General features: G+C 38.8%; 1 protein-coding gene across 4 annotated transcripts; it reads right to left on the reverse strand.

Moving 5' to 3' along the window:
- Positions 1-242: 242 nt before the first annotated feature.
- Positions 243-26,242, reverse strand: FHL5 (four and a half LIM domains 5). 4 transcript variants are annotated; one of them, XM_065681204.1, is made up of 6 exons: positions 25,882-26,242; positions 11,729-11,910; positions 9,307-9,481; positions 6,827-6,996; positions 4,503-4,689; positions 243-2,700 (listed from the first exon to the last, which is right to left on the reverse strand). In XM_065681204.1, exons 2-6 carry the CDS (start codon positions 11,885-11,887, stop codon positions 2,549-2,551), a joined length of 843 nt encoding a protein of 280 aa, XP_065537276.1. In that variant the 5' UTR covers positions 11,888-11,910; positions 25,882-26,242; the 3' UTR covers positions 243-2,548. The 4 variants fall into 4 exon arrangements, with proteins under 4 accessions (XP_065537276.1, XP_065537274.1, XP_065537277.1 ...); XM_065681202.1 differs by lacking the exon at positions 25,882-26,242 and adding an exon at positions 25,451-25,540; XM_065681205.1 differs by lacking the exon at positions 25,882-26,242 and adding an exon at positions 25,005-25,069.
- Between the last annotated feature and the right edge of the window lie 416 nt (positions 26,243-26,658).

Consider the following 26,658-nt stretch of genomic DNA (forward strand, 5'->3'; position numbering starts at 1 on the left):
CATCATACATATCTTTGAACCACTGTGTATGTGTGCATATATGTGTTTAAGGTAATGAAACCTATTTCTATTTATGGGAATCCCAGTCTTACCAAGAACCTGTATCAGCCATGTGAAATCTGAAAATAGAAAAGAAAGCATCGGGGATAAAATGAAAAAGCATAAACTAATGAAACTCTAGACTGCAATAAAAGCTGCCCTGAAAGAAGAAACTGAAACCCAAAAATGAACCACACAGAGCAGAAGATCAATATTTTATTGACTGGAAACCAGACCACTATGTACTTGTTGGTCAGTCATTACCCACATTGACTTTATGCCACTGCCGCTCAGCTCGGGCTTAGCTATGCACACACACTATTTTTTTTTATTTTTTATTTTTTTTACATTTCTACCTAAAACAGTGGCTGTCTTCAGTATGAATAAAGCACAATCAAGTCAGCCAAATAACTCTAGGTACTTCAGGTCAGAGTCTAAAGGAGAATGTATGCCTTAGAGATGTGCGAGATGAGGACTAAACAAGTGCTGAGCGGTGCAAAATCTGCCATTCTTAATATCACTGCACAGTTCACATCAGCCTGGTACAGACACTGTAACATGAATCAAGACACTGTAATACACAGCATTGATGAAGGAAGAAGAAAAATGCTTGTAACTCAGCTCTACATGACCTTTCATAATAGACAACTGAGTGCTGAAGTTCAGCAAACATGTATAACCTTCTCAAAGCCAGCTACCTAGAAACTAATACCTTGTACTACAAGCAAGGACTGCTTAGCTTTCAATGACAACATTACCAGTTCTTGACATAATATTAGAAAATGGATGTGGCACATGGCAAAATGAGTCGGTATCCATTTTGAAGAGATTATAGTCTGCCATAGACAAGCACATATTTAAAAGAAAAGGGGTAGACTCTGCTTCAAAGACCTCACAGTGTGGGAATGGTAAGGCCGTTAACTGTAATTTGATTGCTGGCAAATGGGTTTTGAGTGGAGAAGTACACGGTTGAAGGGAAAAGTATGGATTGTCTCTTGTGTCTACTAATAAAAATATGTATTTTGTGTGTGTGTATTTGAAGGTCTAGTGAAAACAATGGAAGCACAGTCTTAAGGCATATTAACTATGGGAAAGTGTACATCAGCACTAGCCAATCTCAGACAACCTTCATCTCTTGCAGTAGCTCAAAGTATAGGTTTCTTTAGGTTCTAAAGCAGTTATGCCTGAAAAATTAAGTACAGTCAGCCAGTTTTGGGAAAAGACCTGTCAGTCAAGTCCTTAGGATGACTAAGGACAATGTTTCTGAGGAGTAATCTCAGTAAGCAGAGGAAAATAGCCTTTTTTTGTCTTTATCTGGCCCTGGTTCTTGGAAGCCTTCTTTGTAAAAGTACCCCTTCCTCCCAGTTTCTGCCTGCTTTGTTGGCAGCTTTTTTTCCTAAAGTATGCAGGAAGTTGATATTTACAAGTTTTTCTCATCGGTGTGATGATCCAAAGGAAAATGTACATGCCCAGCTTTCTACACCAAGGTCTGCACCTGTGAAGCAATGCTAATGCCTCAGTCATATACCATATAAACTTCAAAATCCTCCTTGGTTTATGGGAGATGAAATGTAATTTTTTGAGCTTCTAACAGCAGAGTGCAGTGTGTTACAAGGAGAAACATACTGTAAAACATACTGAAGTTAGATTTTAAATGCACACAAATCTTTTCTGTGTTATTTTTTTTTAACCAGTATTGGGGCTGCTTAATTTTTTTTTTATAAGCAGTTGAGAACTGTGATAGAATTATACTGCTGTTGGAAAGCTACTTGAATGACTACTTTCACAGCCCAGAAAGCCAACCGTATCCTGGGCTGCATCAAAAGGAGCATGACCAGCAGGTCGAAGGAGGTGATCCTGCCCCTCTACTCTGCTCTCGTGAGACCTCACCTGGAGTATTGTGTGCAGTTCTGGTGTCCTCAACATAAAAAGGACATGGAACTGTTGGAACAAGTCCAGAGGAGGGTCATGAGGATGATCAGGGGACTGGAGCACCTCCCGTAAGAAGACAGGCTGAGGAAGTTGGGGCTGTTCAGCCTGGAGAAGAGAAGGCTGCGTGGAGACCCCATAGCAGCCTTCCAGTATCTGAAGGGGGCCTATAGGGATGCTGGGGAGGGACTCTTCATTAGGGACTGTAGTGACAGGACAAGGTTAATGGGTTAAAACTTAAACAGGGGAAGTTTAGATTGGATATAAGGAGGAAATTCTTTCCTGTTAGGGTGGTGAGGCACTGGAATATGTTGCCCAGGGAAGTTGTGAGTGCTTCATCCCTGGCAGTGTTCAAGGCCAGGTTGGACAGAGCCTTGGGTGGGATGGTTTAGTGTGAGGTGTCCCTGCCCATGGCAGAGGGGTTGGAACTGGATGATCCTAAGGTCCTTTCCAACCCTAACTATTCTATGATTCTATGACTAAATAACTGTTATACCTCTTATATGGTTTTCTTACTGCAGGGTAATGAACTACATTGTTACAAAGTGGGAATAATGCAGCTGTACAGCTCTCCACAGAACTATGAAGCAGAGCCACATTCATGGCAAAGGACATCATCCTGCCGAGTGAGGAATCCCTGGCCCACCAGTGAGACAGAGCATTTCGCACAGTTAAAACATTCCCCATGCCACTGGCGCTCTTCAAATGAGATAAATTTGGCACTTCCAGGAGCTGAAAGAGATTATGAGAGAGAAGATGTGAATCTTCTGGCCATGGTTCAGAAATGCAGCAGAGTGATTTCTGTTGTGTGATCAGGTTGTCGTTCACATAGCAAGCAGAAAAGTGAACAAAAATCAATAGTCTGAAGTATCTTTTGTTGCCTGAATTTAAAAAAGAAAATCTAAAATTAAATACAGTGAGAACATTTTAAGCAAAGCCACAAGTTACTTGCTTGTTTTCATATCCCATTATGAACTCTGAACAGAATAGGTTTATCAGTACGTCCATCCAGGTTTGCTGATCTTCCCAACAAATTCTCATTAAAATTATCTGCAGTGTGTTATATATGTAGTTTCTATGCAACACTGAGTGAAATTTAATTGTTTCTACCTAAATTTCTAAATGACAGATAGAGTCTGTCAGAAATTACAGATCATAGAGTTCCCAGCATGAGTATCTGAAATAAAATAATAGGGGGGTGTTGGAGGTTTTTTTGTTCTGTTGTTTGTTTTGATTTGGTTTGGTTTGGGTGTTTTTGTAAAATCATGTCCATCTGATTGGGTATTTACCATTTTCTTTGCCCACTTACATACTCAGCATGCACCTGTAGTCGGGCCGTACCCTTCAACAGTTGAGGCCACACATAATAAAATTACAATGCAGAACACCAGCAAATGCTCTCAGAAAACTGCTGTCATAGACTAATGATATATATGTCTAATTATAAATCATCTAAGTACACAAGCAGGCATGCAATAGAGCTTTGTTGCCTTTGGCTAGCTTTCTAATTTGACAGGTGAGTCTTACCAGCAAGCAGTTAATTTCTGTCCAGTTTCATCACATTTGCATTTAAAAACAAAGCTGAAGAAATTACAGACATGAGGGACTTGTGTGTACTGCCCTGGGAAGAGCCAAAAAATGCTTTTTCTTGTATTCTTAAGGATGAATTTTAGTGCAAAAGGACTAAATCGAACAATGGAGGAACTTCTTTTGGCTCATAAAAGAACTGCCGAGCATTAGGGAACACATGTGATCCATGTCCAAGAAGGCAAATGGCATCTTAGGGTGCATTAGAAAGGGAGTGGTTAGTAGGTCAAGAGAGGTTCTCCTCCCCCTCTACTCAGCCTTGGTGAGGCCGCATCTGGAATATTGCGTCCAGTTCTGGGCCCCTCTGTTCAAGAAGGACAGGGAATTGCTTGAAGGAGTCCAGCGCAGAGCCACAAAGATGATTAAGGGAGTGGAACATCTCCCTTATGAGGAGAGGCTGAGGGAGCTGGGTCTCTTTAGCTTGGAGAAGAGGAGACTGAGGGGTGACCTCATCAATGTTTACAAATATGTAAAGGGTAGGTGTCAGGATGATGGAGCTAGGCTTTTTTCAGTGATATCCAGTGATAGGACAAGGGGCAATGGGTGTAAACTAGAGCATAGGAACATCAGGAAGAACTTCTTTACTGTAAGAGTGACAGAGCACTGGAACAGGTTGCCCAGGGGGGTTGTGGAATCTCCTACACTGGAGATATTCAAGGCCCGCCTGGACAAGTTCCTGTGTGATGTACTGTAGGTTACCCTGCTCTTGCAGGGGGGTTGGACTAGATGATCTTTTTAGGTCCCTTCCAACCCTTGGGATTCTGTGATTCTATGTCCCAGCAAAATGCAGTATATGTGATGGAGAGTGAATTTCTCTAGTAGTTAACTTCTTCAGTCCTCCCTTATGATGGAACTATTTTTAATGCTGTTTTCTAAAGCAAAAGTCTACTTTGAGAGGAGGCTAATGATTTGTTAGTGTCTAGTTCCTTCTAAAAAATGAGACTCACCTGTAATAGGTTTCTTGCAAGCAGCACACTTCTTAGCATACAGTTTGCTGAAACAGTCTACGCAGTATGGATACTCATCTTTGGAAATAAACCTTTGTCCAGACAGTTGTGTTTTACACCCAGCACATACAAAGCATTCTTTATGCCAAGGCTGGTCATGGTAGGTCACTCCCCCAGAGGTTATTACCTAATGTGTTGACAAATAAGGACAGAACAATGAAACAAAGGTGTTAATTGTGAAGGATTATCCAGTCTTTCTTAAATCCTTCCACTGTTTTCCCTCTTCTCACATGCACAAGATAAGAGGGAAATGCACATCAACTGCCTTTCATTTGGAATATCAATTTGGCTAACTGCAGTTGATATGAACATGACATTCTCTATTTCTATAACATGAGGATAACCTCATGGTTTGTAATAAAGAGGCTATCTTCTTATGGAAATTTTCTGTGATGCATGTGGATAAAGGCATAACATCAGGCATGCTCGCAGAAGTAGGCAGTTCTTGGTGATGGACAGTGGGTGAGAGAATCAGTGATGAGATTATGGCTGATCTCTAACTGCAACTGGCATTTGCTGTCTCACAACAGATACAGTATTTTAAGTAGGAAGAAAAAAAGGAAAGAAGCAGAAGTGAGACAGAAAGGAGATCTACACTGTCAGAAGGAAAAAAAAAAAGGTGTTTATCCGTGTCACCAAACTTCTCATTCTCTGCAACTCACTCACAGCTCTCCACTGGTTATTTCTGAAGAGGGAAATTTCCACCGCTCTATGGCTTCCATATGTGTGATAAAATGCTACTTTCACATAAGCTGTGGGAGACTGTGTAGAGAAATTTATGTAGAGATAAAGATGAGCTGTAAGAGTGTTTCTACTGTCAAGTAACATGCATAGCAATGAATGAATGGATAAATGAATGAATGAATGAATGAATAAATAAATGAAAATGAATGAATTAATACAGTTGGAACAAGAAGAGAAAAGCTGGAGAAACTTAAGTAAAAATAGTGGCACAGTCAAATTTCCCTGGAGAACACAATTTCAGGGAAATAAAGAATAATACTGGGTGATGTCGGGCAATAAAAAAAGAAAAAAATTAAATTGTTCCCAATTCCCTTAGCATTCCAGTATTGGGCTACTTCTAACTGTCATTTGCTTTTCCACTAAAATCTCAAAATCCCTGACACTAAATTCAAGATTACAGTTTGGGAATGTAATCTCTTCAGGCTCAATTCTTATTTATCAGAATTGATGCACATTTAAGTAGTAAAATATGTTTTGAGTGACTCTGAATTCCTAGAAATATTAAGAGGAAAATGCTAATTATTTCACATAAGTGCTGCTAACCTCAATGCCCCTAACAAACACAGAGCAGAAATACTGCATATTCCATGTGATCATTTAGTGCAAATTGAAGGCTTGATGTAGTGATATCGCAATATATAAAAGTACTTTCTAAAGTTTAACTACTGAAGAAATGAACAGGCCGTAATATTTTCTTAAAAGCTTTTGTTAGAGGTAGAGGTTTACAGATAGATGTTAAATAACTACAGAAATTTTAAGTTATTTGATGAAATGAAAAAGAAAAAGAACTTTTGCTTCCGGAATGATACAGATAATAAGAACAAGTTAAATTCTGCCATGTAAAGTAGCTTAAGCTCTGTCCCCGGAGAATAGTATCTCACTAAGATAGTGTGATACTTTGAGTGTCTTCATCAACCAGAGGCAATTTTAAAACATTAGAAATTTAGAGAAGAATGAATTGATTTATTTGTATTTGGGGAAGAAAAATATCCTCATTAGAAATCAAGCTTTCTGGCACCTACAGGGGAAGCATTATGTATTGAGCAGTGGTACTCTTAGCCAGTATTTTCATAACTGAATATTATTTTATCTGATAGATTTCAATTAAAAAGCGGGCAAGACTGTTTTACTCAGTTTATATGGTTAATTAGGCATATGAATAGGTATGAAAAAAGTTGGAAAAGGAAGAGAAATCAGAGAATAGCAGGAAAGAAGGCTTTTACATTACTTTCAGTGAAATTTTCAACCTTTCTTAAAAATCATAATCAATAATAAAAGAACCCCAAAATATTTGTTCTGGTCAAAAAGTTCATTTCAAATATAATGAAGCTGAAGTTTCTATTAACTTGATAAGATACTGCTAGCAGCAGGCACTGATACAGTTGGGTTTCAGTGTCCCATGCAAAAATGAAGACTCTGCTCTTGCTCTTAGTACACCAGGCATTTTACATGATCCAGCCCCCTCCCCCATGAGCAATACTGCCTCGTTAGGACAATTTTTCTATTATGTGTTTAATTACCTTTTTGCAAGAGTAGCAGTGGTGAGCAAATTGCTTCTCAAAACAGGGCACACAGTAGTTCTCATTGTCTTTGGTGATCAATGGTTTTGTTCCCAATGGTTGCCGGCAATACTGGCAAACAAAACAGGATTCATGCCAGGAACTTCCCTTAAATTCCATTTTACGGGAACCTGTAAAAACCCAAAGTGAACAATCTCCCCAGATATAGCCTTGTAACATAAGTTTTAAATGATGGAATACTCTTGGGTTTAATCTTCTATCTCAGTACTGGATTACCCGAGAGAGCACTTATCTTCAATTTACTAGCATTTCTGAATATGTACTTGAAATTTCAAGAACACTTCCAATGCCGTATGATCACCTGCAAAAGATGCGCTAAATTGCCTAAGCTGTGATTTTTAGAGTCTGTCCTTATATGAATCTTTTAAGGCTACTTCTCTGTGGCATGCTTCAGTTGCTCAGTTTCTTTCAGGACAGCCAACTCAGAAATAATACTCACAGCACTCTCAGAAAGATTAATTTGTTGGATGTTCAGTACATCTCTTAGTGATGTTTAAAGTCTTTTGTCTTCTTTAAACTAAGGCTCCTTCACTTATAAATGAATTATTTATCTCATTCAGCTTAAGCTTAAGCTTGTAAATTTTTAAAAGTAAATATGCTTTCTCTGACAGAGTTCACTACATTTGGAGCTCATCATTTTTGTCCCAGATCAACAGTTTCTTTTAGCATGTTTAACTAGATGCTTTTGATACAGTACAAGGACAGAAAGTTTCTCAGTTAAATGCCTGACAGAGACAGCGCTCTTAGCTCTGTGTACAGGTGCTCTGTAGGTGTGTAAATTTAAGACAGACACATACACCTCAGAAAGATTTTTCCAGTGACTCTCCACCATATATTCCTCCCCTGCTGGTTGCATCAGACTGTAAAGAGAGGTGCCAGGGGCTTTACCATCCTTTCCACATGAAGAAAAGTATTGCTGATATAACCCATTAATCCCTTAATACCTGTTTCCTGGACTGTGGGGCTAGCAGAGAGAGAAATTACTGGTTGCATTTAAACATGAAAGGTTTGCAGCTTCCTCCCAGTGATCAGAAGGCTGACCTCATTGTCTTTGCCTACTGGGTCTTCAATACAGAGGTAGCAAGCTGATGGCAAAGAACGTAATGATTTAGAAACTGGTTGGCATTCCCATGTCACTTCAGTTCTCTCTGCACTATTACTCCTGCCATCAGCACTTGCTGCAAGGATTTAGTCTCCTAAACTCTGGAGCAAAATCTGCAAGTTGAATATACACCAGAGGGTAATAATGCAGACCTGAGCATATTCTGGTACTATTTTCATCACATCTAGGGAGGTGTGCATATTAGGCAACATTTTTTTTTAGACTATATCAAATGTAAGCAGTATTTGCTTCTTAAATTAGACTCAACTATATTGCTACAACATTTATGTCCACTAGTACAGCTTTTACCTGTAATGGAAAGGAAATAAACCATAAAAATACAAATCAATCTTACAGTGTGAACCATAACATCAGAAACGTAGTATTTATACTAAGACAATAATTCTGCACAGCCCAGACAATACTGTTTGCATTAAGATCTACTGAAAAGTAAAGTTCCTATGTCACTGCCAAATTTACTAATGTCCTTGGCCTTTCCCAAACTAGTAGTCAGCTGTCATTTGGAGTTATACACATGATCTGTAAAAAGGTTCAAGCAACCAGGGTAGTTCACTCTTTCAAAAGTTAAGGACTCACTTTCCTAAGCAGCTGTTTTCGTTTTGCCACATACAGTGCTGTGGCTTTTCTTATATGCCTCTGAAGAGGATACTTTCAGGCAGTGTCTCTGCTATATGAGGTTAAATGTTGTGGTAGCAATGAAAGACCTAGAGAATATCCTGAACAGACACAGTCAAAAGCTAAGAAGCAGTTTAATGGAAAGTGCAGAATTTTCAAGGTTGCTAATGGCAGGAAGTAAACTGATTGTAAATGCAAATGTATTCTTTTTAGTAAAAATGCTAATAATGATTTGAACACAGAATGTCATGTTTTGACAATTTAAACAAAAAATATTTCTGAATGAAAGAAACTGCATAAAGAATGTGAGCTCAAGCTTTGGTCAACGTGACAGACAATAATGCAGATGTCTAATCTGGCACTCCTGCTAACGGTAGCTCTGTCTACCTGCAGCAGGATATGCTTCCTAAGATCTGCAGCAGAATCAAGGACTCAACATGAACACATTTTAGTCTGTCTTGAACTCTAATATTCTTTATAAGGATCCATAAACGCTGTCAATACTAAACCAGAGGTATCTGCCTGCACTCACTTCACTGCGAGGAGGATACTACATACAAAGAAGCAATGACATGAAAGCTGTTCTGAAAGTCAAGGACCTTGTAGCTTAGCTATTCTCAAAGCTGTGGTTATAATTAAAAATGCAGTTCCATTTTTCACTGAAGGGTCCCTGTTGTCTTACCAGGCATGATGGTCTTCTGGCAGTGGAAACACTTAGATGAATACTCATCGGAGTAGCATTCAGTACACAGCAAGACCTCGTCTTTGGCAGCAAATGGTTTCTCCACCAGCGAACGACTGCATTTGGCACACTTGAAGCACCGCTCGTGCCAGTGGCGGCCTTTGTAGGCCAGATCCTTGGAGAAAATAAGCCCATGTTAATAAAGACATTTCTTTACAGTGTTTTTATCCCTCAGCTCCTCCCAGAAATAAAATGAAAAGGGCGAACATTGCAATGACGGCTTGAAAAGGTGACGCATGCATCAGGTGGGAGGTGTGCTCAGAACTGATGTAAGCACTCAGCATCACTGCGTCCGTATATTTTGTAGATCTCTTGCAGAGGCCATTAGGAGCTTCTTTGGCACAGGCAATTGTCCTTCCTCATGTAACATGAGAGGTATGTTTTTATTGGAAGAATAGTTTTGTATTTTACAGTTGGTCTTAAGAGAAAGCAAGTGATGAACACTTTTAACATGCGCAGGGCACCTGACAAGAAGTGCATTCTCTGTAGACTTTGAAATAAACTTTATGTATTTTTTATCATTACTACTTTTTCTTCCAGCTGACAGTGGATATTACTGCAGAAAGATCATATTATTGCAGAAGACAAGCAATTAAAATCCCATTGAGAACATAATGATTCTTAGGAAGATTATTAAAAAATTATTGCTTTTGTTTACACCTAACATAACTCCTCCTAAAAACTTGGCCGAAAAATAATGTTTATTTAAGACTCATCAGGCTTAGGGGATGAAAAAGCTGGCAGTGTATGTATGAGACCTCTGCTAAGAATTCAAAGGAAGAGCAAGCAGCAGATTTTAGTTTTCCAAGGTAAAAAAATCAGGAAAAAGTGTACCTGTAAATAAAACCACCCACCTTAAAAAATAAACTAGACACTTCCAAGTATCCTCTATAGGAAGCACAAAAGGGCACAGACCCAATCTCATTTTTCTGTTTTGTCAGATCCCCACCCTCTAAAGTGCTAAAAAATGAAATAAATAACATTTTCTATTTCAGAAGGTGCTGAATGCTTATCACTTTCATTTGCTTTAGTTAGTACTTTGAACCTTGTAGAAAGTATGTTATCGGCCCAGAGCAGCCTGAGACAAAGACTGGGTAAGAAGGAAAGGAAGAGAGCCAAGCTTTAGCACCTTGGCAGAGATGGAACAACCAGCTGTAGATCCCTGTGGGCCACTTTTCTATCTGACTCTGGACTGTTGTACTCTTTTCTTGTTACTCCTGCTTTTTTCCTCCCAGTTTTTCGTTCCATTCAGTCGGAAGATGTGACCTTTTGTTAACAATCTTTGACATCTGCCACTTAATTAATTGAAATTAGTGAACCCAGAGCACGTGTTCTCCAGGTGACACAGACTGGTCCCATGTGCACAAGTTTGCTTTTGAAAAATGCGCGTGAGAGTTTGAGAAGTGTCTTCTTCCAAATCAGAATTTTCCTTGGATGATTCTTTTACAGTACTGAGCTGTACTCCATGTGCTTTGAAAACCATGAAGTAGTTTGGCCGTGGAGGCCTCCCGAGAGGCTTATTTTAATAACTTTCTGACCTTTTATTTCAAAAGGAGAAAGGGGAGAAGGTGAACCCTACACACTGAACTTGGCAAAACAAAGGCATTTTGATAGGTTTCATCTGGACTTAAAATTCAAAGTCGAGTGTACAGACTTTAAATTGAATTATGGGCTACTGGAAACCCTGTCAAAGACCCTAGAGGAACCCACATTAGGAATTAGTATTCTAAAAGAGGGGAGAGGTGAAAGGAAAGACAAGCTCAGAAACACTGCCACTAACATGCTATCTGTGAGATGAGCAAGGTAAGCATGGAATTGTTAAAATAAAAATATACTTCATTTCCAAAAGGCAGGGGGAATAATATGCAAATTATAAACATGTTTCTCTTCAGCTTGGCATTCTTCATGTCAACAACTAGGATGAAAGTAATTTATCGAAATACTCAAAACATTTTTTGTCATTGGACCTTCTCTCAGAAATCCCAAAGTTTCATTCAACCTGAATTACACCAGCACCCTACCATCCCTCAAGTACCATGCAGTCTTTGCAGCCAAGGAGTCACTGGAGGTGAAGGATGGAGTCTAGTTGTGGTCCATACGTACACCACAGCCTTGCCGTGTGTTTGAGGTATACATATGCACAGATTTCCTAATCTTTGGTGCCAGAGCTTTCATATTCTGGCAAAACAGCACTGTGTTTCCCTGCCGTGTGTGGATGTACAACTGTTACGCTTAGGTCTCTTCCCCAGTAGAGGGTCACACAGAGGGTTGGGTATGGAACGTGCCATTAAAGAATTTGTGTATAATTTAGCAATTTGTGCATATTTTAGTAAAGAACAAGAAGTGAAAGCTGAATCTTTACCTTAGAATCACACTCAATAGGTTGCTTGCACTCTTCACAGGGGCTGGCAAACAGACTGTCATAACATGAAACACAATAAGCGTTTTCTTCTCTTAATGCATACTTCCTTCCACGAAGAGACTGCAGGCAGTAATGACAGTCTGTGTGATTGCTGGTCATTCTGGCAGGGTTCTCCACAGGATCTGCAAAGGTGGAAAAATCATGTAATTCAGTGGATGACTGTTTGCTTGCTCAAATGAAATGTAATGCTGTTTTACCTGTGAAAATTAGGACAGACTTTTCTTAGTCATTTGCAGTGCTGTGGGTTTCTAACGCTGGGCAGTTCCATAATAAAATGGTAATTTTTAACAGCATGTACCATGTGTTATCTACATAATGGGGAGCACGCAAGTTGCTTCAGCTTAATCCTTCAGCTTATTCACACTGATAGGTCAGATAACTGATGATTGGTAGGTCTTCACATTCTCTACATACAACTACTGGCATTATGAACATTATGTACTGGATTGTGAGGCATGGTTTATCCAGAAATCAGGGAATGGAGATGATTGAAACAATAGTTCAGAAATTAAACCAGCTGCAGAGTTAAAAGGCCAAAGAGAAATGGCAAGCACAGGAATGGCTTTCTCTTGCCGTTCGTGTCTTTCCACTTGTTGCTTCCTTTTCAAAGTATCCCCACCTCTACCTGACTGAGAAGAAGGAAGTCAATGCACTCCAAGCTATATGTCTACTTTTTGCACAATCCCAGCTGTGCTGCTAAGATTTGGTGGCATTATAAGGTGACACAAATACCCCTGGATAGCAAAAGAGCAAAATACAAAAAGAAATAAACTAAATCATAACTCAAAGAAAGTTTCCCTTGTTGTTACTGGAAAAGATTGCCTTTTCTTATATATTTCTTTATTATTAGGTTCCATGTTGGCAGTACCAAAATACTGTGAGATAGATAGATTATATTTCTGTGCCAGACAAGTGCAGGAAATACCACAAATCTATTGAGAGCTAATTGTACAAGTTTCCCATCCTTCAGTTTTTCAGGCTAAAGAGGCTTGTATAAGCATTCAAACCTCAGCTGCTTATAGATCTGTAATGCTGAATGTTTTAAGGATTGTGGACATAAAGACTTATTTCAGTCTTCTTGTTGCTGGTTGGATCATCATTTTAGCATTGCTAAAATTGGGTTTTAGTTCCTGGGAATGAAGGAAGAAGAATCCAGAAAGCTCCCAGTGAAGCAAACCCAGAAACATCTGTTGGACTCATTGGTTTGCACTCTTCATTATACTCGTTGAGTATAGTTGCATCCAGTGCCAGCAATCATAAATTTTAGAGGACTTGAGAGCAACCAGGGAAGATCTCCTCAAATATTTACATATCAGTGATGCTGGGCAGCTGAAAATCTTTGCACTTTGAACAACAGTGCAAATTAGTTTACCCTAAATAGATGCAAAGCCTGAGAGTAAGGAAAAGGAGGAAGAACAAGATTCGAGTGACTGCTTAACTATCACAGAGCTTACATCTAGTCCACTGAGGGTTACTCCTTCATACTTGTTTTTATATGCTCACTGTCTGTCTTATACCCATGGTTCGGTTTCAAAAAGGCACTTTGTCTTTTTGTGGGTTTCTGCTTTGTGAGGTGTAATCCAAAACGATAGTTTGAACTGTGAGAAAGAACAATTACTGCAGGTCTCTGCTGGCACCAATGCATAAAGTCAGGTGTTTATTAATCTGTTCCTGGAGGGACAGTAGTAAAACAGTGGAAAAGGGGCAGGGAGAGAGCTTATAATGCTTATTTCCGAAGTAATGACTTGATCCTTTGTCACAAGCTATGGAAAACTTGTTCATGTAAATTGAAAATTTTGTGAGTTGCTTTACTGCATTTCTGACTGCCCTAAATCCTTGTGCTAGGCAAGACAGGGGTTAGCAAGGAAATCAAATAATCTGTAATTCAGATCAGTGGGAAACACACTCGCTTTAAGATATTACAGATGTATTTTCTGTGATACTCTTGGAATAACAGTATAACAGGGCTTGAATCCATGCTTCCATTTCCTTAAGATCAGAGATTTGAATGTGAAATGAACGAATCAATGTATATGAGAAAATGACATCCATCATCTTAATCATTTACACCACACAACATAGAAACCAGACAGAGAGCAGTGCACTTAGCACACAATCACTACGCAGTCATCACCAAAATAAAGGTTCAGTTTTGCTCATTTTTGTCTGTATTAGGGAATCAGTACAAGCTGGTGACTAGGGAGACAATCAAAGAATGTTTGTGGTTAACTGGGCTCCATATTCAAGGTCATAGGACTTGAAGCTGGGTTTCAGAGGAATTTTCATTCCTCTTTTGTGGGAATTAGAGTTATGCACTGCCTGTAAGGATAACCCTGAGCGATCCACCTTTCTGATCTCCACCCTGCTGAATCAGTACCCTAGCTTCCTAGCATATTTTCATCTCAGCCTAAAAGTGGCAATAGCAAAATCCTAACAGGACACTCACGAAGAACTTGTGTTACTTATAGTGGGTTTTGTTGCACAAAGCTCACCAACAAATAGCTTCAGATATCTGCAGATACATCTCTGCTTTTTCATTCTAATGAATGGCAATAGGTTTTTAAGTTAGCAAAAACTGTGCATGCCCAATAATTTTCTTTAAAAGGTGGTTCTCTATTATTATATTAATATTTCCCCAAGAAGCCAATTCTAGGAAGGTCTAGTGAGACCATAGCAGGGGGTTTGGAAGCAGATGATATACAAGGTCCCTTCCAACCCAAACCATTCTATGATGTTCTGATAGTCTAATAAGACCCATTACTGCAATACCTCAGAACTTCAGAAATTGTAATGTAATTATTCTCCTAAAAACCTATGTGGGTATGGGAGCAAAGTGCTATTACTCCTCTTTTACAGATGACAGTGGTTGCTTGAGAACATTAAAAGAGCACCCCCAAGGCCAGAGTCAAAGCCTGGGGTTGTCCCCTATTAAAATGCTGAAGTTGCCCAAAACTTTTCTTCAGAGAAAGTCTTCAGGGATTGACCATGATGATATAAGACCATATTTGGGAATGAAGCAGCAATGGTATGAAAAAGAATGATAATTTTTGCAAATCTCTTGGCAAGGGTCTTGGTAACCTTTGTGAGCTACTTTAAGCATTAGACAACGCAACAAGAAAAGTGTATCTCATCTCCCCTAGCACCACTTACCCTTGCTCCAATAAACAAGTAATGATTCGAGCACCACGCAGTTAAGTAGAATGTTTTGCTGGTGCTTTGATCCTAATCTCAAGAGAAATATGTTTAGGTTAAGTTTGCTGGAAGTTAGACTTCGTGTTTTGAAGGTCAGTAAAGAAATCTCTGGAGGTCTGATGCTATTCATTCTCATGGAATGAAACGCTGACTCCAGCATTCCAGCTGCTAATTTGTGTCCTAGGCACAGGGAAAGGCTGTGATGTCTTCATTCTTTGGGAAAAGAGGATTTTGCTATTTAAACTGGAGCAAAGCTAAATACTGTTGATTTTAATGCATTTAGCAGGCATGTATATGTGGTATCATTTGTAGCGTTAGAATAGTCCAAGGGGCCACAGAGAGATATTGCTGAGGATGTGAGGATATTGCAATTGGAGTCCCCGGGGTCAGATTTGAGAATACGCAGTCTCATGGTAGGAATTATAAAGCAGATGAAAGCAAAACAACAGAGCTGGCTAGTCTGCCTGCTGTTCCAGCAGATTAAGATAGCATTTAGCTACAACAAATTAAGAGAAGGACTTTCTGTAGAGTCAAATGTTTTTTTTTTACTATAAAATGCAGAGCACAAGAAGACTTCCAGTGAAGAAAGCCATAAGAAAATGGTTGTGAAGTTGTGAAACCTGATAAATGTGGAACCATTTGGAAAAGGATGTTTGTTTCCTCACTGGAGCTAAAAAGCACAGCCACAATGTTAATATATCTCTTAATAATGTATCTTAATATTTTCTATAACTGTATGTTAGTCTCTCTATGTTATACAAGTAGAAAAAGACTAGGAGAATAATGCTTGTTTACATACACACAGAAATACTGTATCTTTTACTTTATGGCAATTCTAATAGACTATTTCCCAATCTAAATAAGTCTGCCATTGATCTGCATCATCTCTATCTTTAAAAGCATACAATGATTGGAATAAGGCTCTCTATTAGAGAGGCATGAAGAAAGAAAAATGATGGCAAAATAAATCATTGCAATAACACTGAAGGATAAGTAAAACAAATTGACCTGAGAGGACACCCCTGCAAGCTGTCGCAGGCTGTCCCATTTGTTTATTTTCCAGCATGTCCATATTTTTCCTGTCTTGGAGCATGTTTTTTGCTTACTTGCAGGAATTTGCTGCCTTAATTTCTCCCCCCACCCTCCCCCCCCTTTTTTTTTTGGTGTGGTTGCTGCTGAAGAATCCATCACATTTGCAAAATACACCAGTGACTTCAGGTTACAACTGCATCATAAAGCTGACACCACCATTGTAAGGATAAGTTTCTAACAGTATCATAATTCTGTAAGTTAAAGTTTCTAAGTGTTCTGCAAAGAAATCTTTCCTCATTTCAGAAATCACAGTTTCTTGATTTCTCTGGGTGACTGCTAACCACCAGAAATACATTATTTTATTGTAACTAGAGCTAATCAAAATCCAGAATCCTCAAAACCCCCACCCCCAAAACCAAATCCAAAACAACCCACATGTTAAAGGTATGATGTATTTCAGAACGCTGTCAATCTCCTTGCTTTGTGTTTTCTATCTCTTAGAGTAACTGCAAGTTTCTCAGTGATACCTCTAAGTTATACTTGAGTGTTTAAGGATACTAGAAATTTTCTAAAAATGGCCAAAGAAGCAAAAGGAACCAGGGGCATCTATTACAGATCAAGTCAAAACAAATACCTACAGGAAAGCAGAGACACAGGTGTTATCTTCAGATGAGCTGTTTCATCTCTGTAGCACAGCACAGGAATACAAAGTCAGGTCCTGGACACATCTGAGTGAGTGTAGAGCTCTCACTGGTGAAGTTCTACTCTAAGCAGCCAGGATGGATGCCAACCAGGATGATGCTGTCACAATCTGACTATACCTCCTCGAGGTCCACAAGTGACATGGGTTTTGTGGGCCATCTAATCAAAGCAGCTCATTTAGAGGTTGATCTGGTAACCACACTGTACTGCGTTGTACTGTGTTCACACACGCCATGAACACAAATGAAAAAGATAAGAGCTCTGGCCTGACTAGCGGCTCAAGCATCTCAGGAATTCTGTCATTTTGTCCTTAATTGGTATTGCTGTCTGCTTTGTCTACACCATGCAAACTCAAATGATGGTGTAGTCATCTAAATTCTTCCTTTAGTCCAGTACAGCATAATTTACTACTTACCTAAACTTCAAGCTAGAACACATTAGAGCAGAGAGAGCAGAGAAAGAGTACCTCAACTAAGCATTTGAAATGGTGCAGACATACAGAAATGCTTGTGCAGGAAAAAACTTGATTAGCCTATACCCCTCAAACTCTTTACTAGCTACAGAGTAGGCTGGGATAGCCTAGCCCCTTTGCCTCTATGGCAAGATAGGTATTTGCTTTACCTCATAGAGTCATGGAATAGTTTAGGATGGAAGGGACCTTTAAAGGTCATCTGGTTCCAACCCCTATGCAATGAGCAGGGACATCTTCAACTGGACCAGGTTCCTCAGAGCCATATTCAAACTGGCCTCGAACGCTTCCAGGGACGGGGCATCTCCCACCTCTCTGAGCAGCCTTTGCCAGTGTTTCACCATCCTCGTAATAAAGATTTAGTCCTTATATCTAGTCTGAATCTACCCTCTTTTAGTTTAAAACTGTTACTTCTTATCCTATTGGTACAGGTGTTAATAAAAAGTCCATTCCAGTCTCTCATGAGCCCCCTTTAAGTACTAAAAGGCCACAGAAAGGTCTCCCCAGAGCCTTCTCTTCTCCATGCTGAACAACCCCAACTCTCTCAGCCTATCTTGCAGCGAAGGACCTGAATACGTGCTGAATGTATGTTTTAGAGCTTTGCTGCCTATGTCTTTGGAACACATATTTTGAAAGATATTTTCAAAGATAATAAAAACTGGGATTTAAAAAAGTATATAAGCAATTACCTTCTTCATTACAATTGATTTCAATGTTTTCTGAGATTTCAAATCTAGTAAACATTGTCTCTAAATCTTTCTCAACTGAAATACATTCAGTGGATTTGCATGAATTTGGTTACAGAGGAAAGAGCAAAGGAAACCAGTGATTCTAGATGATTTCTGTCAAAGAAGAAAACTGTTCCAGTATATTCACCATTTCCACAGGTAGAAATCGCTTCCAACATTCTCAAGTCCCAGCCATGTGCGAAATTGAGACACTATTATTTCCTGTATTGTCACTGAGTGTAAAACATGATCAGTGTCTCCTTAGTCAACCAGTCTGACACTTAGGTATGAGTACTGCCCAAAAGCTGGGCCCTTTTTGGTTTTGGAAAGGCCTGGCTGTGCTATCTGGTCAGCCGCAGTAAGATCTTGCTGTTTTTGGTGCTGCAGTCTCATGCAAGTCAAAACACCTCCTCCTCACTGATCATTTGAAAATTAATGTGGTGTTAATTGTTACAGATGAGACTACAGAAGAGATGTAAAGATCTGGATGCCTTCATTAATCTCGCTATTTTGATGACTTGGTTCAGAAAGAAATGTAGCCACTGTCCTGTACAGAACAATGAGGAATAAAGGAGAGTCTGGCTCACTGACATGTACACTAAATATACTCCTTACTCAGCAGGGAAAGCAGATCTAAAACTTATTTCGCAATGACTTAAAGACTCTGCAAAGGGAAAGACCTATAACTGTACATATCTTTTTCTGTCAGTTCAGCAGGCAAAACCATCCTAAGGAAGACACAAGAAACCCACAAAAGATGGCTAAGAAAAAACTCACAGGGAAAGTTTCCCAATCCCTTTTAGAGGATTAAATTCATGCTCTGAAACTGGAGCATTTGTAAGCTTCCAAAACTAATATAAATTAAAAGTTATTGCATCAGGGTATTTCTGGGGAAAAAGGAGTTTTGCACTAAGCTTGATCAAAATTCTCTCACATTTTTCTTTTTAAAATTGTAATCTATTTTAATAGAAAATATTAATAAATAAAAAATATTTAATGGATCATGTCCATTTTAGAAATGTAGCATTCAAAAAGGTGACATTTGATGGGGAAATACTGGTCTAAAAATGGATCTTGAATTCTCAACAGAAAAATTTCTAGTAAAACCTTAAATTTAATTTTTGATATCAAGTTAAAAATTCCTGCCAAAGAAGCAATTATATAGTCACTGTGTTATACTGTAGGAGAAAAGATGTGAATCTGAATTGGAAAGACCTCATTTTGACAGGAGAAATTTGGTAGCAAAAGGATATTTACACTGGGTTACAGTTTCTTCAGTTAAAATGGATTGTACTTGCATGGAAATATAAATGTATTTTCCTTCTATCAACCTATGACCCAGCAAATACGAAATGTCTCCAAAGTGAAAAAGAAACATTAAATATTTGGGGCTGAACTGGTCAAGATGAGAACTGATCACTGAGGACGCACCTGGTCTCTGGCAATGAGTACTGCGTTTTCCCCACTGCCCTTTCTACCTGTTTTTTGCTATCTTTCCTGCCTCCACCCACCACTACAATCCCCTAATCATAGAAAATACTTCAAGAAGTGCCTAAATAAAAAGAAAATGAAAGTTACAAATGAAGACGTGTCCAGAAGTCATGATCTGAGACTTTTACCTCGGAGTTCATTCCCAGTACACAAATGAGAGCAGCACTTCTGAGTGATCTCCATTTGAACAGCATCCGCCCATCAAACATCTGTCTCCCAATTCCCCTCAATACAATGCACTAAAGTCAAAGTGTCTGCACAGCTGAGCAGAAGTCCACCAAGGAAACAGCAGCATCTTACCAATACAGTCAGAGCACCAACAGCACCAGGCAAGAACACTTCTACCTGAAAACAACACAAGCCTGCCTCTAGGACTGAAAGCTTTCCTGGAGAAAACAATAGCAGTAAGAAAAGATGCCTGTGATACAGTGGAGAGTGAAGTGATCACAGACTGTGAAATGAAGCAGCTTTGCCAATAACAAGAAGTAACAGCTTCAGCAGACAACGCTCATGCTAAGTGCAATCTTTGAGATCCTAATGAAAAATAGGCAATTTTTTAATCTTTGCAGATGCATCAACTGCAGAGACTGGGTTTCCTTCGCCCTCACATTTTATTTCAGGGGCAGAAAGGCGGATGAGGAGTACCGTGTCTTGTGAGAATGGGTGCACCACAGGAATTAAAATCCTCTAAAAAACCCTACAACTGATTATGCAGTACAACTTTTTAGCTGCGTTCTTTAAAAGCCTGTGACCTACTTTAGAACTGCTTCAAAAAAAATTAAATGAGCAGTAAGAAAAAGATGCTCAGCAGCAGCAGCAGCACCGTTAGCAGCGAGCTAAAACTGGAAAGGATTTTCATTACCCTACTTAAAAAAAAAAGACCTCCTTCCCCCAAAAGCAAACATAAAACCCCCAAGGGGTAACAAAGCGCCTGCTGCAGTGGCACAGCCTTTTCCTTTTCTCTCCCAACAGAACTGTGACAACCCGACCTAGTTTCTGAAGAAAAAAACCACGTGAGCTGCAGTAATAAAAATATGACACCTCATCAAAATGAACCAAATCTACAGATTTCTGATCTCAGCCCTGTTAAAATATTGTCATGAGCTAGGTGGCATTGCAGAGTAGGAAAGCAAAGGCTACCGTAAGGAGTATTGGTATAAGGATCCCTACTTCAATTATCATTATTCTGAGGTATTTAGATTTGTAGGCCCAATGAACAGCCATTTTTGTCTTAGCTGTCACCTTACCAAACTTTTCACTGAAACTAGAGATGATTTGGTTCTGCAGACAAGGCCTGGACTGCTTATTGCACCATTAACTGGAAAAAAGTGGTAATTGAAGACCTCTTGAGCCTTCAGTAGTTGATGAGGTAATGTCCCGTCAAACAAGATAGAGTATATCATGGCATCAACTTGCTTTTAACTTCAGTCCTCACGTCCTGCGAGCAGCAACATCAACCAGTCCTTAGAGAGACTCAGCCCTGGGTTCTCTTTGTGTCCTACCAGTGACCTTTGTTAGGTACTTGAAATCTTTGTGCTTCTTAGGTTACCTGTTCTGCCTGCTTAGGAGATAAGGTTTGCTGAACAATTATGTGACTGGGTATCCTTACATTTCCCTTAAGCCTTAAAATCTCTATTCCAGACATTAAACATATTTCTTTCCATTTTAACATAGTCTATCTGGCTGTGATTTAAAATTAGACCCTGCATGGAGTAGTCTATGGTATTCTGTCTTTCTTTATTATGATAAGAGGTTACTGACCCTTCAGTTACTGCCCTGTTGGGATTTTTGTAATGTCCTGGCATGTGAAAAGGTCCTCTTTTTTTGTTTTTTGGCACCATGTCTTTCAGAGTAGATTTCTTTCTATGCTTATAAAGAAATGCTATATAAAACCTGGTTTCAATCTAGGATTGTCCTTTTCTGATTGAAAGAGGATTAAGGCTAAAGTTTATCTGAACACCCAAGACTGCCAACATTTGACTCAGGCAAATAAAGACTATCAGTAAAGTCCTAGAATTCTGGAAGAAATTTGGTGGGGATTAAGAAATTCCTTTCTAACATTTAGGAACAATTTATGAACATGCTGTTTAACCTAAGGATACCGTGGAATGGTAAGTCCACTGAAACTGGTAAAGTCTATGCAAGGGGCAACATGAAGCTTGGCATGTAGCAACCATCTTTTCAAACCTAGAACGGAATTGACCATTTCCAGTAAGGGATGATGCTCAGAAGCCATAACTCTGACCAGCTATAGGGGATGAGGTCGATCTGAGGAGGAGGACAGTGGCAAGCAACAGCAGAAACTGCATTAAGGAACAAATACAATTCAAGTCCTTTTTGCTAATTTATGTTAAATTTGGTACGTTTTCAGTTAAAAGTCTAAGCACATGATTAAACAAACTAAGAATTCTGCTACTGCGTTAAAAAAAAACCCAGCAAAACCAAACCAAACCAAAATGTTTTGAGCTTTTAATTTGAAATATTTCTCAACACTCTTCAGTTTTCAAGCACCAAACTAAAGAAAGATCGACAATCGAAGATCAGCATGAAACAGTTTTTCCTCTAATCTTTTCAATTTCTTTTTCTTCATGGAAATAGAATCCCAGACTCACAACAGAACTCTAATTATGCCACAATTTTTTCATGTTATAATACACAAATGAATCATGATGCTGCTGATTTGAAACTTGAAGAGCTCACTTGAGGAAAACTGGGCTCCTGATAAATAGATTTACAGCCTAACACTGTTCTGAGACTTTAATAAATAGAATTATAACCTAATACTCTGAAGCATTTTACAGCTTTCCTTTCAAAGGTTTCAGAATGCTTTTCTAACAGCAATAATAGAATAATCCTAAAACACAGTTGTGAGATACTTGTCTGCATAAAAAGTTATTACTTGTCACAGCAAAGTAATTGACTTACTCAAGGTCAGAGAGCAGACCCAGAGGAGTGGGAAGAAGCCAGTCACTACACCTTTGCCATTAGATGAGTCTGCTTCTCAGGCTGTGTCCAGCACTGGCCCGGGATAGTTAAAAAGCACTGTATGAAGGTGCTGGGTGGTCAACTTGAAGCGCCAGAGGTAGAAAACACATCCAAAATTAGCTGAAGCAATAAAGTGTTCCAGTTGTGAACTTTACAATTGTCCTTAATAACGCTGAGGTTAGGACTGATAGGCAAAATGTTCTGGGTGGAATTTTTCCAGTTTGATGGCAAACCTCTTAGGGCCACAGGAGTTGAGAGTTCCTCATTATGAAGGATTTTCCAGTGAATTTGAGTTGTCTCCAGACAATCTCAGATAATATTGCTTTGAACTGATTTTGGTTTTTTCTCCCCAATGTAACAAAACCGGTTTTAAGATGGGCAACTGAGGCACAGAACAACAGGTCACTCTGGACTGAATTCTGGTCTCCTGTGTGTGTGCTCTGTCAACAAATACACCACACTCTGTCACTTGGTCACATTTTCTATCAGTTCTGCTATCTATGCACAAAGACATATTACAGGAAGATTAATATTTTTCTGAGTTATAAAGCCTCTAAATATGAAGCCAGCAGCCAACTAGGGCAGCCTGCTCAGATCCATTATCCATAATACACTGAGGTGTGAAAGAATTTACCAGTCCTTATGTATGGATCTAAAAAAAATCAAATTCAAAGGCAACAATAGCTAAGAAAAAAGTACATACTAGCATGAATGAAGTAGAATCAAAGAGAACTCTTAGTCTAAGAAAGGCGAATGAGAATACGTATAGCTGATGCATACTGTACAGTATCAGAGAAGAACAGGGATATTCACAAAAGCTAACCTAAGTCTACTGAGGCTAATGAACATGGCACTTTTTATACTTAAAGCAGAGAGATATATTCCTCTCCAGGGTGATTTCTAGCAGAAACTTAATTTAGCCATCATTATAAAGGCAACCAAGGGAGATTAGTTAGCCTTTGTAACAGTCTTGTCCCTCGCTATATATCTGCCACAGAATTTTATGTCATGGGGTTTTATTAACTTCTTTTTAACACACCAGTTCAGTGATTCTGGAGTAATGTTTGTATAGTTCTACAAAACTGTCCTTATTTCATCCCTCTTACATTTTACAGGAAAATACAAATGTATGAAACAAGGAGTTCACAGCCTCCTTCCTCAACAGATCTGTGCACCCTGTTCCTGGAAGAGAATTCCACTCCAGGAGCCCGAGTGGAGCATCAGCAGCATTTTATCATGACAGCTTCCAAACCTGGGGCTCTAGCGATTTTAACAGAACAGTTGAACTGGAAATCATTAATTTTAGGAACATCCTAGAATTAGACATAAGACATCATCTTACCCTTAACTAGCAGGGAAGTGTGCTGGAAAACTCAGGTCAATTTTATCCCCCAGGTGATCTAAAAGCCTGAACAGCATCTAGAACTTGTTCAGTCAACACAAATGCTGTTCATCTGAACAGGGTCAGAGTTTCATGCTCTGAATTTGGGCTCAACATTTGGAATCACACTGTTCAGATTTTCACATTTGTTTCTGTCTCTCCATGGTTAGGCAACACTAAAAGTTTCTAACTTCTTTTTTCTTCTTCTTTTCTTTCTTTCTTTGTGTATTTTTTTTTCTTTTCTTTTTCTTTTTTAAATGAAACTCAGATACGGAACAAAATGAAGCAAGCTGGGTTTCTTGGTATAGAGCCCACAGAACGCATGTCCTACCAAGTCAACCAAAAATACACTTCATAAAATATGACTGCCTGCAAATAACCCAGAGGTACCATAGGTCACTACTGATCAGAATCTCTTGCAGGCACCTTTGGATTTCATTTTGCTCTAACCCTACAAGAAGGTTTGTATGTCTTCTAAAGCTTCTACTAATTACACAACTTTGAATCAAAGTGACTTTTCTGAGGCTGCAATAAAATTACATGGGAAGACAACCAGCAATCTGTAACAATGTTAATATATTAAATCCTTTACAGCCTGTTCTGTTAAAATACTCCAGAATTGTCAATGCATTACATAGACGAAAAATACAGACAAAAATGTTAACCACAAACAAAAAATGCATCTGAAACTTGTCTTCTAAATGTAAGAGATTCTGTGCCCAGCTATTGATACAGAAACAGATCTTTTGAAAACAAGGGCACGTAAAGAAATATAGTTTTTAACATTTCTATTATTGAAATGAAAAGTACATTTGAGAGCTTTTTCCAAGTTTAATTGCAACCTCATTATCGAAAAGACTGCCATTACAAAATCAGGTAGCAGTACAATTAATTACATAGCCTTTAGTTTAAGGGCTATTGCGGCCATTACCCATACTTTTCCAGGTCTGCAATATAGACACACGTTTCCAGCACAATTTCAGTAAACAGTGGTATATTCTGTGAATACTACTGTTTCCCTTCAAATTTCAAACCAAAATTGTGATCCTAGAATTTGAGAGCTGAAAGATAAAACCAAGTGTCTTATGGAAAGAGAATTTGGAGAAGATACTTGATCTTTATAACAAGTCGAAATATGGCTATAAACACCAGATCGAAAATTGGTTTTACTTAAAAAAGGCAAGAACAATCCACTTCAGGCATTAAAATTAGTTATGCTAGAAAAAAGTGACTTACCTTATTGGAAAAGATACTACATAGAAAGCTTTCCTACAACAGCAAATAACTATGACAGCTTTCTAAGAGATAAAAATGGTGATTCTAATGTCACAGGAAACAGCATACATGTGTTTTGTTGGCTTATTCTTTGGAGTAAAGAAAATTAATCCTCATCTCATTACAGAGGAAACCCCAAAAAATCTTCCTATAAATTAATGAGCCAAGTAATAAAATTAAAACAATTGCATCTAAAAAAAAAAGTGTGGTATCTATTCTGTTACACAAAATTAAAAAAAACCCACCCCAAAACGTGTAGAGTTCTGAATCTAATTTAATCAGCAGTTTTGTGTGTGAAGGAAAATGTTCCTGCTTACTTGCTTAAATGTTAAAATAGGTACCTTGTATACTATCACATTTAAGCATTATCAGACAAAGGAATAATGAAAAAGAGGCTCAATACTCACACTGGGTTTTGAGCTGCTTCTCTTGGTAACTTGTGCAGCAAAATAAAGGAAGAAATAATTACACGTCTTCACAGAAACAAGCATTCATCAAGTCCAAAAGAAACAGAAGAGTTTGCCAGAGCTATTTGAGGGTCCCATCAGAATTTGGCTGGATGGAGGAAGGCTGAGGGTCAGTTTGTTTCCCTTAGACCTCATGACATGCAAATAGCTGGCTGCCTCACCACTGAATCAAATCATTCTTTGACATATTGTGTTTACAATTGCAAATACCAAGTAGGAGGTTCTTAAAGGAACATATTTCAGAAAGTTGTCAAAAGGAAAAAAGGCATTTCTGTTAAAACACCCTAAGGACTCAAAACCCCCAAGCCCCAAACTGTTTAGTACATGGAGAAAAGAGAAAAACAGATGGATTGTCATTTATCCCAAGATACCTTTGGTCCACGCATGATGAATCCAAAAGACGTTACGTAGGATTTTACATCAGAAAACACATAGAAAACTCATGATTACCGAAGTCCGATTGTTATATACAGGAAATGGGTGTCAGGGAGAAATTTCAGGCAATTTTGGGAACCCAGCAGAACTCTGACACTGCTAGAAGAGCTTCCAGGCTGTAAGAATTTGCCACTCTTCCAGCAGGCCTCCTCTGAGTTGTCTCTCAGTGTTTTTCAGTTCTGGCCTTAGAATTGCAGTCATCTCTTTTAACTTTTGCTTGGACTGAACAGGAACCAGCTGACTTTCACAGACAGTTTACTGCATGCATGGAGTACACAGAAGTCCTTACACTTTGCATAAGACTCTACTCAGACTTTTAATCAATCACAGCTGAAAGTAAGGATATTGTGTCCATTTAAAAATGCTGACTGAAGTTAAGCAGAGTGAAAAGGATGGCTGCTTGTGGTATGAACAATGACTGACCTCCGGGGAGATTTTTCCACATCCAAGAGCCAATAGACCTGAATCATTTAATCTATAACGTCAAGTGGGTGGAAGCTGTTTTTTATCACAGATAGAAGAAAGAAGGAAATGTTTAAAATTTTTAAAGATGTATTACATTTTCTGAAGACTTTGGCAAAATTGCTAAATCTGGACATGTTCTGGAGGTTATCTGTGTCTAGGTAGTATCTTGCAATGAAGACTGCTCCTCTAATTATTATTGCCAGTTGACCATTTCTATTTGTAGTTTTCTGGCTTACTAAATTCTGAAG

This window comes from Lathamus discolor, chromosome 5 (assembly GCF_037157495.1).
Source record: "Lathamus discolor isolate bLatDis1 chromosome 5, bLatDis1.hap1, whole genome shotgun sequence".
Classification (NCBI taxonomy): domain Eukaryota; kingdom Metazoa; phylum Chordata; class Aves; order Psittaciformes; family Psittacidae; genus Lathamus; species Lathamus discolor.

Excerpts from the sequence above, each read along its gene's own strand:
- FHL5 (XM_065681204.1), bottom strand. The coding sequence starts at position 11,887 with ATGACCAGCAATCACACAGACTGTCATTACTGCCTGCAGTCTCTTCGT. Across the intron at positions 9,482-11,728 it reads CTATTGAGTGTGATTCTAAG|GATCTGGCCTACAAAGGCCG; the intron begins GTAAAGATTCAG and ends ATTTTCTCCAAG. Across the intron at positions 6,997-9,306 it reads CCAGAAGACCATCATGCCTG|GTTCCCGTAAAATGGAATTT; the intron begins GTAAGACAACAG and ends GGGTTTTTACAG.